The following is a 13,371-nucleotide window of genomic DNA, read 5'->3' on the forward strand; positions in this document are numbered from 1 at the left end:
TTTTTGTGTAGGACAGGAAAAAGGATCTAGGACTTTGCCTTCACTCTAGACTGCAAACCTTTTCTACTTCAAACTGTAAAACCTCCTAATGGAGTCTTCTGGAAGCCAGCAGGACCTGAGAGACACTGTCTGGTAGGTTCAAGGAAACCATTACCCTCTCAACATCTATCAGGAGGGCTAGGGACTGGAGGTCGGAATAGAGAAGGGATTGCCTGTCCTGAGTGATGAGAGCTGGGAAGAAATCCAGGCTCCATGGATCTTCAGTGGCAAGTTCCAGAAGAAATGGGAACCAGATATGCCTTGGCCAGTAAGGGTACATCAGAATCATTTGTATGAGTTTCAGGAGAGTTCTCATTAAGAGAGGTGTTGGAAGATACATGTACAGAAGATCCTTCCCCCAAATGAAGAAAGGCATCCAAGGTCAGTCTGCTGTGTGATCCTAGTCTGAAGCAGAACTAAGAGTCTTTTTTTGTTGAAGAGTGGAAAAATATCTATCGAAGGGATGCCTCACTCTCAAAAGTTCTTCTGAGCTACACCCATATCCAGAGACCACTTGTGAATTGCATAACCCAATTCAGTCTATCCACCAGATAGTTTTCTTTCCCCACCAGATAAGTGGCCTTGAGAAACATTCTAAGGGATATGGCCATTTCCATATCCTGACCGTTTCCTGACACAGGAGGTATGATCCTGTGCCTTCCTGATTGTTGACTATAGCCTGGCTGTCTGTTTGAACTAGAGCAATTTGGTTTGCCAACCAATCTCTGAAAGCCTTTAGCATGTTCCCCACTGCTCTTAGTAACAGGAGGTTTATCTGCTGAAGATTCTCCTTAGCAGATCAGAGACCTTGAGTGTGGAACCCATCTACATGAGTGTGATGGAGTCTATAGGATGCTGCCATTTCCTTCAGTGTCAAAATCATATTAGAACCCCATAACAGTGACGATCCTAGGTTGGCTGCCACTTGGGGCGGATCGCCGATGCGCACCCCCCCCCCCCCCCGGGTGCAGCATGACATTCCTCCCCCCTAGTGCAATGACCACCCCCCTCCCCCCCAGGTGCATACTTAGCTGCTGGGAGCAGCCGCGCGCCTCTTGGCTCCAATGGCTCCCTGCTCCCTCTGCCCCAAACAGGAAGTAACCACCCCGCCCTTGGTACGTCGCTGCCCCATAATCCCGCCCAAGGGGGAAGTGACATGGGAGGAGAGGAACCAGGACGGCATTCTGTCTCAATAATTTTTTCATCAAATAAAAGGGGTAGCCATGGGGGCAACTGTAGCCCCCATGGTTGCATGCCTCTACATGGCCAAATATGAGGAGCAGTTTGTGTATCCCTCTCAGTATTTTTCAAAGGTGGTGGGGTGGCTTAGCTATATTGATGACATCCTTATTATTTGGAAACATAGTAACATAGTAGATGACGGCAGAAAAAGACCTGCACGGTCCATCCAGTCTGCCTAACAAGATAACTCATATGTGCTACTTTTTGTGTATACCTTACCTTGATTTGTATCTGTCTTTTTCAGGGCACAGACCATATAAGTCTGCCCAGCACTAGCCCTGCCTCCCAACCACCAGCCCCACCTCTGCCATCCAATCTCCGCTGAGGATCCCTTCCTTCCGAACAGGATTCCTTTATGGAAGGGTACATTGCCCAGTTTGAAACAGTTCATTGAGTATTTAAATTCTAGGGATCCTAATATCAAGTTTGTCCATCACATGGGGGGTACCAGTGTTAACTTTTTGGATGCTAATATTTGTTGGGTGGACGATCAGTTTGTTACACGATCATTTAGGAAGAATACTGATTGCAATGCCACCCTACATTATCATAGCCACCATCCCCAGAATTAAAAAAATAGCATACCAGATATTCTGTTTCTTTGAATTCGTAGATTGTGCAGCTCCCGACAGGATTTTCAAGAACAAGCTGGATCGATGATCACCCAGTTCAATCAGTGGGGGTATCCCTCCAAAATTATATGCAGGGCAGTGAAGCGGGTTTATAATGTTCAATGTCAATGGTTATGTCAGGCCTCTACGGTGAAAGAATGTCAGCGTCTCACTTGTATACTGCCCTATACACATGCTTCCAATATGATTACTAATATAATCAGGAAACATTGGTCTATTTTATCTATTCACCCTCAGTTTCAAGATTTTCCGATGTTTTCTTATACTCATGGAAGACATTTTGGGGAAATGTTATTTAGACACGTTTCTAATGGCTTAAGCTTCAATTATCAATTAGAACGGGGGCATTATAGTTGTGGATGCTGTACATATTGCCGATATGCTTTACACGTGGATGAGATCACTATACCACATACTGAGAATCGTATTTATAAACTGCATTCCCGTACAGATTGCAATTCTATTCAGTGCATATATGGAATATGCTGCCCCTGTAATATGTGGTATATTGGTCAAACCATCCAGAAAATGAAAGTCCGTATGGCCCAATATTTGAACAACTTGCGAGTTCAACAAATGGAATCCCCCGTGGTGTCGCACTAGGTGGAGGCAGGCCATTCCATTCAAGATGTTAAGTTTGGGGAATGTTCCTTTAATTTTGTCTAGGAAAGAACAGCAATTCATTTTTCAGTGGAACATGGTCACACCCTATGGGCTCAACAAGAAAGTTGATCGATTGAGTGCACAGTGCGTGAGCCTCCAATGAGTATCTTGCTGAATCTCTGGTGGGCCCTATGCGCATGTATGGGTGTTCTGGTGTGCCTGTGATGAACATTGTGAGCCTGTTGTTGAGTTTCCAACCGCTAGCCTGCCTGTGAAACATTATAACATTTGATTTGATTTTTATATTTTGGGTTATGGTATTAGATATTTTTGTATGGTAAGGGGTGATAGTGATTACGTTGTATGTGTTTAGATATCCAGCCCCTGATGACGCTTGAAGAGCGAAACACGGACGTTGAAGGAAAAGAACAGTTATGAGGAAACCTTGGCTCGATGAATGGATATGATTATGACAATATTCTACTAAGCTGCTCCTCCATTCATGGATATTGGGAAGTTGGATATTTTATTCTCTCATGATCTACAGCTTTTTGTGAACTTGCTGACATGATGAGGGTCCACTGATTACATCTTTGTTGTTGGATAAACATGGATACCGCGATTGTCATGGTGATGAACATTGTGGACTTGGTGGAACAGAATTTTCAAAAGATCTTGAGATAAATGTTCATTTGCTCATTGAGACTTTCATTGTTTGTTACATGAGGTAATATGGGCAATTATTAACAAGCTATAGTTGCTATTGAAGTTTGAGAGTGTGTGTGTATATTGAAGTAGGGCTATAGCACTATCACCAGATCAATAATGTTGAGATATTTTTAAAAAATTGTATGCATATGAATAAAACAGTTTTGTAATTGGTTATAGTTGTGATTATATTTGTATGATATAGTTTGCTATAGAGACAGACATAGGGAGGCAGCTGCTTGTCCCAGGATTGGTAGCATGGAATGTTGCTAATAATTGGGTATCTGCCAGGTACTTGTGACCTGGCTTGGCCACTGTTTGGAACAGGATACTGGGCTAGATGGCGCATTGTTCTGACCCAGTATGGCTACTCTTATGTTATGCTCTTATGCTGTGGCCCTGCACGAGCAGGATACCTCAATACTGTTGTGTTTACAGAAATAGTTTTGAGTATTACTTCCTCCCTTCCTGTGAAGTGAACAGGAGTTCTTACCAAATACTTTAATAAATAAATATTTGCTTTAACCATAACTTGCTGAGTGTGTGTGGCTTTTCTTACTTGGCTCCACAGTCCACCCTCTCTCATGTTACCACATTGAGTTCCCCATCCCAGGCTGGATGCATCCGTCATCGATGTCTTTTGAACTTGAGGAATTTGGAAGGGTACACTCCTGGTCAGACTGAAGTGAACTATCCACCAAGTCAGAGACTCCTTGAGAGGAGCCGTGACAGACTGGGAAGAAGGGCCCACTGAGCTTGCCTCACGAGGCGTACCATGGAAGTTACATGAACAGTGGAAGCCATGTGGCCTAGCATTCTTAGCATCTGCCGAGCTGATACCTGCTGACTCTGGTGTGTTTCTATAGCTACTGATGTCAGAAATTCTATCCATTGCTATGGGAGAAATGCACAAGCCTGAGTCATGTCTTCCAGCCAGCTCATTTTTGAAAGAGACCACCGGCCATCTTCCGACACAAATCGGAATTTGGCTGATGATCTCCTGAAACCGGCCAAATCGGTATAATTGAAAAACGATTTTGGCCGGCTTCTACTACTTTCCGTCGCGGAGCCGGCGAAATTTCAAGGGGGCGTGTCTGTAGGATAGTGAAGGCGGGACGGGGCTGGGACGGCGCGTGCTCATGAGATGGCCGGCTTCGCCCGATAATGGAAAAAAAAAGCCAGGCATGACGAGCATTTCGCCGGCTTTACTTGGTCCCTTTTTATTCACGACCAAGCTTCAAAAAGGAGCCCCAACTGACCAAATGACCACCGGAGGGAATCGAGGATGACCTCCCCTTACTCCCCCAGTGGTCACCAATCTCCTCCCACCCAAAAAAAAATCCAAGTGCTCGTCAGGGACGTCCTAAATCAAAAGTATTTTTGCTTGGTTTTTTCAGTACTACCAGTGGGATTTGAACCATATAGATGGCCGGCGCCGTTCGATTATGCCCCTCCAGGGCTCCTATGAACTCCAGTGGTTGGAATGGGCGGAGCTGGGATTTGGGATAATTTATAACAAACCCTAGTAGCTCCAGCTCATTATTTTTTATATGTGTTAGGGTGAAAGTTTTTACTTCAAGCTGCGATATTGCCAATTATTACAATTAATTGATCAATAACACAGTTTATAAATAGACCCCTACGTTTGCAGTTGAGATCATATAGGGTGAAATGACTTGTCCAAGTCACAGGGAATATTAGCAGATTTGAACTCTGTTTTCTCAGCCCACTGCTTTAACCACCAGGCCAGAGGTTCCAAAACCTGTATGGATGAACTCCCAGGATATCTGCAATGAATATTTAGAAGCTAGATTTACATGAACTGACTTATTGCATGAAAATGTATCTCATGCGTATTCATTGTAGATACCCTGAAAACCTGAACTTTGAGAACCGCTGATTTATATTTTCCATTTTGATATAATTGTATTTCACTATTTATTAAATAGGAATGGGCTGTTTGCAAAAACATGGAAAATGTCAAAATGACATACCTCGTGTCAATGCATGTTATTAAAACAAAAATGAGCAGAAAACCCATAACATTTTGTATTTTTTCATGTGCCAATAGTAATGCGAACTATTTGCAAAGAAGGCACACACTTAATAACATTGCTCTGTAATGAAAAAATGGCCAAAACCAAAAATTCCTGCAAATAACACAGAACAAGAATTTTCTGGCTGCCCGTCCCTAATTAATACTGTTAATTTGTATTTACTTTTTACTGATTTCTGTTGCCATCATCTTCTTTGACAGTTCCCTGCTAGTAAGTCATTATTAAATTAGCAAACTTCCCAGAAATAGTAGAATTCTCTAAAATACCATTCTTTCCACATCCACAACTGAGGAAAACTCTTCTTGGAGCATCCTGCGAAGACAAAGGCAGTGGAGAAGTAGCATAGTGGTTACATGATCCATAGGAGCCGGCTCTGTGGGTGCTGTGGGTGCTTGAGCACCCCAATGTTGAGAAAATTCCTTGTATATGTCCAGGGAGGGGTTATTTCCACTGGGCTTAGCACCCCCAATAATTCTGAAAAGTTGGCTCCCATGGTTACATCAGCAGACTAAAAACCAGGGAAGCCATTATATTCCTTATCATCTTCAACAAGTCACTCAACCCTCTATTGCTTCAGTTACAAACTTACATTGTAAGCTCTCCAGAGACAGGGAAATATCTGCTGTGACTGAATGTAACTCATGAGTTAAATACCAAGCCCGTCCCCTTCTAACAACATTGCTTTTACCTGGTACGTCTGCATGGATGAAGACAGGGGCATACTTGGCTGGAGAATGAACTAAGACAGCAGCCATGCACTGAGCACTAGCAACCTGCAGAATCTCATCCCTGGACAGCAAAAACTGAAGAAAAATAGAAAGGAAAAGAATTGTTCATTAGCTCAGTAAACTGTCTGGGTGATGTGATAGTCCTCCCTCCTCTCCCAACAGGAGGGCCATCTTTCTCATCCCAACCTAAGAAGACTCGATCTAGTAGTATAGAGGACCAAGGGACAAAGGTGACATTCCTTTCTCAATCTATACAACAGATCATAGATGCCTTTAGAAAACCTTCTACAAATAAATCACATACTGTACTCTCAAGTGGAAAAGATTCACACTATAGTGTAAAACTAATAAATAAGACCCCTCTTCATGTTCAGTCTAACTATTCTTCAGTACCTCATGCACGTCTCAGACTTAGGACAAAACTTCTTATGAGTTGACCTATCAGGCATTTCAGTTTTTCATAATTTATTAGAAAACAAACCTCTCTCTTCTGTGAGGAGGGAGGGAGGGGCTCTGAAAGGACACTGCCATCTCAAGCTCAATACTCTCCTACTACTTTATGGAATAAAGATAGCCTAAGAAAACCAGTGGCAAATAAAGTTGCAACCAAAAGAGGGTTCCCAAGTCTTTTAGTAAAACATTGCTAGGCACCCAAGGAAAAGTGAAGAAGGTTCAGGAAAAATCTTTGTTATCCATACAAATGGGGAGGGAACTTCCTGAAAAGGGGGAGGGCTTTAAAACTCCTAGAACATGGGACTGGGAGGAGGAGGAGGAGCATTTTCCCTAGCCCATAGAAGTGGAAACCACCAATGATTCAGGTGAAGTCAGGGAAGAGTCTATGGAGTTTGAGAACTCAGACCACGATGCACAAAAGTCCCCATAAAAAACCTGTTGCTTTTAGATCCCTAGTAAAAGTTAACGAGTTTGAAATAGCAAGTGATGCTCAAAGGAAATCTCATGCAAAGTAGCTCAGTAGGGAAAGCACCAGTGCATGCGTAGGATAGGCACCTGCTAAGCAGCTTATATGTAGGATAGTCACTCGCTAAGTATTGATGCTATGCACATGCCCAGAACAGCATGTGCTATAGATGCATCTCCAAAACGTTCCACTGCTACACACAGCTTTTATACATGGCATAGGGTGTACCACAGGAGCAGCACCCTTGTTTGGCGTGCTGCCCGCTGAGCAATAGGGAGGAATGTGGCAGACCCTCTTTTACGTGTATTTGCATGCAATTTGCGTTCAGAGCTAGCAAGCTCATTATTTCACGTGCTCACCAGCTCTGAAGATTTTGCATTAGCAAATGCGGGTGCTAATGGCCTCTAGCGTCTGCATGTGCTTCTGAGCATCTGCCTGTAGGTTTCCACTCAGGGTTTCCAAACTAAAGTTTAAGAGTAATTCCAACAGAAAATCTTCCTTACAAGGAGGTCACTTCAGTCTCCAAAATCACCTTTCCATCAAAATGTATATGAATTAGTCCAAAGAGTATATCACTGGCATTCCCAAAAAGTCCTTTCTTTCCTGGCTTTCTTACTTGGTTACTAGGATTCATTTTCTTGCTCCAACCAATTTACTTGGCCTACTGCAGGCCTAGGGCTAACCCCTTACCCTGGTTAGTCTTTAATTGGTCGATATTCAGCCTGCAGCAGTCCCAGATATTCAATGCCAGGCCGAATATCCGGGGCTAAGTTTTTGGGTGCTAGCCGCTGGTACTTATGTGGATCCAAGTCAATATTCAATGGGGACCTGCATAAGAAACTTATACAGGTCCTGGCTGAGTATCAGCTGAGACTTGCACAATGGTTGATATTCAGCCTGTGGCAGTCAATGTTTTTCTAAACGCTGACTGCCACAAGCAGAATTAGTCCCAGATATTCAACGGGGCTAATTCTTTAAGTACTAGGCTAGCCACTGGTGCTTATGCAGGTCCCGGCTAATATTCAGTGGAGAGGACTAGCATTAAAAATTTATTTTCCTCCACATATCCTGTAGCAGCTCTAATCTCCCTCTGATACAGTTCTGATCCTCCTCTCATTCCCTTAATGTTCCACAATGCAGCTCCAATCCTCCACCCCCCTGAGGCAGCACCTAACCCATGACTCCTGACCTCCGACAGGCCTCATGGGCCTACTCATAGTCCCTGGTGCCACCAGGCTAGTGGTTCAGCAGGGGCGACAGAGTTAGGAGTGAATTATTCCACTCACTCCTGCCCCTAGTGGCTGACTCAACAAAATGGCTGCAGCAACCTCACAGTACTCAGTAGTTGGAGGATCAGAGCTGCAGTGGGGGGTGGGAGTGGGGTTAGGTGCTGCCTTGGAAGGCAAGGGAGATCAGAAGGAAGGGGGCAGCTACAATTGCCTTCTGAATATGTGTAGATACCCACATGAAGAGAGAAATCTCTGTATTGCTTATTAAGGATTTCTCTGCACTATTCATTAAGGAAGTTTGGACATTTTATTGACCCCTTATGCAGGCAGATGTTTTGCCAAAACAGCCCATATCGGGCCAATTTTGAATAATCTCTGATTGTCCCAGTCTTGAAGGCTCTTGTGTGTTTCCTTTGCTTCACTGTATTTTCAAGCCACATTGAACCAGAGTTTGCTTGGGATAATGTGGGATATAAATGCCAAATAAATAAATAAAAATAAATAAACAAATAAAATCCTTTATCCTCCGCCTGGAACAGCTCTAGACTTTTTACAGATGGACCACACATAGGCAGTCTGTTATTTCTAATAAGCATTTGCCATTGATTTATTAAGCATTTGCTATTGTTTTGGGTAACTCAATATGGCAGCAAGCTTTGCCTACTGTCTTCAACCCACAGAAATGGCAAGCACACTCCTGCAGTCTTCTGTCTTATTAAACCTCCTTGACTGGAAGGGAAGAGGGCAACAAAAAGGGCAGTCTGCAGGGGAGCAGGGAGGAGACAGCGGCTCCACAGAGGGAGGAAGAGAGAAAGGGACAGCCACCCCAGAGAGACAAGAGCTGTGAATCTGCCCTGCCTGTGAAGCTATGGACATAAGTTTGCCTTGGACCTGCAGTACCCAAAAGCTAAGGACATTGGAGGAATGTTAAGAAGCTATGGATAGCTGCTGGCTGGCTTTCAAGGCATATTAGATGAATTGTAACTGATTGACCCCAGCCCAGGAGTTGGTCTTAGGGAGGGTTCCAAGTCCAGAAGGAATATAGGGTGGGACCATTCCCCCTCTGCCTTCATTAGCCCTGGGAAGCAGAGGTCAGGGCAAAGGGCCGGAGTGCCTTAGATGGCCAGAGAGGCACTGAGCCGGTGAGAAACAGTGAAAATCACCTGAAGGACATTACTGAGGATAGCCCCTGTGCAGAAGCCAAAAGGCTGGGAGGTGCAGGAGGAGTGCACCAAGAAGTAAAGCTGTTTGAAAGAAGTGGACCATTAGAAGAGGCTGCTGGAAGGAGTACTGCTGAGTTAATGGGAACTGCTGAAGCTAAGATAGACCTGTAGTTGCAAAGTACAGAAGGAGTACTGCTGAGTTACCTTGTCTGATGAAGCTAAGGCTGTGTTCCTGTTGTAAAATATAATAAAACTGGTGGATGGCAATCAAAGAGCTCTATGCAGAAGTTGTGTTGGGGGGATACTAGGACAGCTTCAGCACCAAGGCCAGTCTACTCAAGACATAAATGATGGCCTGTATGGGGAGCTAAAAAACTGCATGTGGGGTAGAAGTGCTGGAGAGTCATCATCTGCTAGACGTGCAGATTAGGAACCAGGCACTGACCAGAGGATTTGGGGAGAGAAGAGCCAGCGTTCGGGAGGCTCCAGACCAGACCAGAGGGAAGGCAGAGCCTGAGCTGCAATGGTGGAGAAGCTCCAACATTCAGTAGAGCGAAGACTTAACTGAGTTGCAGGTAAGAGTCACTGGATGCAGGTGGGGAAGGGAACGTAGTGGAGGTAACGTGTGAGCAGGGAACAGGGTGGCAGCCTAAGGGTTAGAAGAGCCGTATTTGGGTTGCTTTCATGTTTTGTGTTGCAGCGGATTTTCCTGGTAGCGACGGAGGTGCAAGAGAAGTCGAAGCTGTCAGTAGAAGCGGCAGTGACAGTTTCAAGAGTAGCCGAAGACCACAGCAGTAGCAATAGTAAAAAAGAACTGGACTCAGAAAAGCCCATTTGAGAAGATACAGAAAATTTCTGGATTTGGGGGTAGGACAAAGATTTGGGGAGTCTTTTATCTAACCAAGTTGGGGTGAAAAGAGAGGATGAGAAGGCCTGCAAAGGAACCACAGGGGTGGAAGTTACAAGTTTCAGGGTTCAAGTTTGAGTGTAGTTGAAAATCCCCAAGGGCTCAGTTGTAAGTGGGCCCAGAGGGTGATGGAGTGTAGGGGTGTTAGGTAATGGTGGGGAAGAGGAACGCCAGCTGCAGGAAAAGTTCAAGGACAACCAGAAGCCATGAATACAAGGAACCCTGGAGAGGCCGGAAGCCTGGGGGACAAGGGGTGCAGGCAGTGGAGAGAGCCATGGGGTGCCAGCTGCTGGGGAAGCACTGGTGGTCCTGGGAACTGGGGAGGCCTCAGATTTGGATGGCACAGAGGCAAAGGGATGGTGCCCCAAACAGGAAGCCACCCTAACACCTGAAAGGAAAAAAAGTTTGGACCAGCACAAAGGTTAAAAGGCCAAATCCTCTGGAAAAGGTATGGTGGGGCACAGTGTCTATAAAGAATCTCTTATGATGTATAAGGAAGAGAATCTCGGTGAGGCGCAAGGTGACCCTAGAAGGGAGTGGTTGTCTGAAGAAGGTGAGGCTGATTATGGATTGAGTAGTTGTGAGATCCAGGAGGAGGTAGATTGCCCCTGTAGGACAGGGGTATGGCCAGTGCTTCTGAGGAGTGGGCAAGTGGGGTCTACAGAAGGGACAGAGCACTGGGAGTCCCCAGGATTAGAGAGGGGATGGTCATAGTACTGTGGGTCCGAAATGGATGCAGCCATAAAAAGAAGTCCTAAGTATGAGCCCCTGGAGTATTATGCGAGAGATAAAAAGGAAGTTCGTCCTGCTAGAGATGGAGATAGCAGCCTGGGAAACCATAAATCCTAGGGCGGGGTCCACAGAGTATAGGTTGAAGGCAACCTTGGGTGAGACAAAGCTCTGGATGCAGTCTGTGGAGAGTATGGTTAAGGGCTATGAGGAGAACCTGCAAAATGTCCACTTATGGGGGATGGCTCTCTAGGAATCTCAGAATAGGAAAGCAGACATAGAAAAGTAGTGGCAGAATACCCTAGAAGGTCTGGAAAAGGAACTCAAAGCAAAAAGGGTGAAGCTGGAAAAACATAAAAAGGTCTGTAACAGCCTATTAGCAGGTCTCAAGAGTGAGCTGGCAGAGGAGCAAAGGCTCCAACAGGAAAAGGAGGCAGAGGTGTCCCAAATGAAAGAGGCCTGGGCTAGGGAAAGGCAACAACGGGAGATGCTGCGCCAACAGTGCCAGCGACAGAAGGCCCTTGCAGTGGCCAAACTAACGGAGGAGTTGGAGCAAGTTTCTGGGTTAGTGGAAGGCATGAAGCTCTGTAACAAAATATTGGAGACTCAAGGTCAGGAGTGGACCCTGCAAGTAAGGGGAAAAGAGGAGTGGCAATTTGAGCAAGAAAAGGTTGAACAGGCATGGAGGGCCTTGAGCCAGGAGTTAACTCAGGAGCAAGAGCTCCAGGGGTGCCTGGACAAAGAAGTGGCCCAGTGTAGGAGGGGATCTGAGGATGCCAGGAAGGTGCATGAGGTCCAGCTTTTAGGGATTAGAGAGGACCATGAACAGGCCCGGAAGGAATTAGAGGTCCAGCTGGTTAATGTAGAAAAAGAAATAGAAGCGGTAAAAGAGGTTAAGCAGACCCTGGAAGAAAAATGTTAGGGATTAACCCATCGGGTGGAGGAGCTCTCCCAGGAGAGGAATGCTAGGGAACAGGACCTCCAGGTGGTAAAATCCTGTGTCCTAGACCTCCAAAATGAGTTAAAGGAAGAAAACACCAGGAGGTTAGAGGTAGGTGCGGAAATGTGAACTTACAGCTGGCTCTGAAGGATCTGGGTCAGTTGTTATCTGAAGCCCAATCCAGGGCACAGGAGGCCACAGTTGAAGGCGGACCTGCAGGCCACCCAAACTCAATTGCAGGAAGAGAAAGAATTGAACGGGCAACTGAGGGAAGCCCTTAATTGAAGTGAAGAGGACTGTATTCAGGTGAAAGGTCAGGGGTTGGGGGTAGAGGCTCAGACTGCAGGCCCAGAAAAGGAAAGTGAAAGGACGAAGAGCAAGAAATCAGTACCTGACACCGAGAGTGGTAAAGGTCCCCAGTAAACTGAGAAGGAGAACTCAGGGACAGGTATCGAGGATGAAGAGGGGGAGCCTAAAAATTCTTAAGGCATGGTAAAGCCGAAGTCCTAGATGGAAGGGAGCAGAGGATGACCCAAAAGGAAAGGGACATTCCCAGGATCCCAAGGGCAGGACACCCATAAATAGAGGCCTGAAAGGAGCTGGCTATATGCCTAAATTAAGGAGATCAAGGATGTCAGAAAAGAAAGGGAGAAGATGTAGACCGGCATAAGAAAGGGAGAGGCCTACTAATTAGAATAGCTGTAGGAAAAAAGGTAAGTCAAAGCCTGTCCACAGAAAGTAGAACCCTAAAGGCGAAGAACCAAGATAAGGGGGCTAGCTTTCCCAAAGGGAAAAGGGTGCGGGGAGCTTTGCTGAGAAAATAGTTGCCTTTCACTGGTTGATATAGGGCTAGATATGCATACTATGGAAGAAGACTTAGTAGGGTGCCTCAAAAGGAATAGATCTTACAGGAAAGAAGTTAGGGAATTCATGTACTGAAATCCTGCGGAGGGGCCTGGAAAGAGTATGAAAGAAAAAAAGTTTAGAGTTTAGAAAGGGCTGAGAGCAAAAGATAAGGCCAGGGGTGAGAAAGCCTGGCCAGAAGATTGCTTGTTATAAGGCATTCTTAAGGATAACCTATGAGGGAGGCAAAAAGAAGTCTGGTCTAAGGTGTCGGTAGGACTATAACCTTCCCGGGGTAGGAACTTAAAGAGGAAGCCCTAATGAAATCACAGCACTAAACATGGGAGGCACCCTGAAGAAATGGATAACAAACCAGCTTTTACCTGAAAGGTTGACAAAGGTGGGAGGCTGTGGTGTTCTCCCAGAGGAGGGGGTGCGTGAGCTGCCATGTTCTTCATGGGATGGTTTGGGAAAGCCAGGAGGGGGAAGGGAAAGAGACTAGCATACCAGCACACTAGAAAGATCTTCCATGCATGCTGGCAATAGGAAGCGGAGAAGGGGCAGGCACAAACTGAGGCAATCATGCTCAGAGCCCAAGCTAGAGGGGAGAATCCTGGGGCAGGCTGGGAATT

At 45.5% G+C, this 13,371-nt stretch overlaps 1 protein-coding gene across 1 annotated transcript in view; it reads right to left on the bottom strand.

The window, feature by feature from the left end:
- MEI1 (meiotic double-stranded break formation protein 1) overlaps positions 1-13,371 on the bottom strand; it is a 669,052-nt gene that overhangs the window by 448,086 nt on the left and 207,595 nt on the right. Inside the window, exon 8 of the mRNA XM_030213469.1 lies at positions 5,970-6,084. Coding sequence (XP_030069329.1) covers positions 5,970-6,084 — 115 coding nt within the window. The remainder of the gene's footprint in view (positions 1-5,969; positions 6,085-13,371) is intronic.

The sequence above is a fragment of the Microcaecilia unicolor genome, chromosome 1 (assembly GCF_901765095.1).
Source record: "Microcaecilia unicolor chromosome 1, aMicUni1.1, whole genome shotgun sequence".
Lineage (NCBI taxonomy): Eukaryota > Metazoa > Chordata > Amphibia > Gymnophiona > Siphonopidae > Microcaecilia > Microcaecilia unicolor.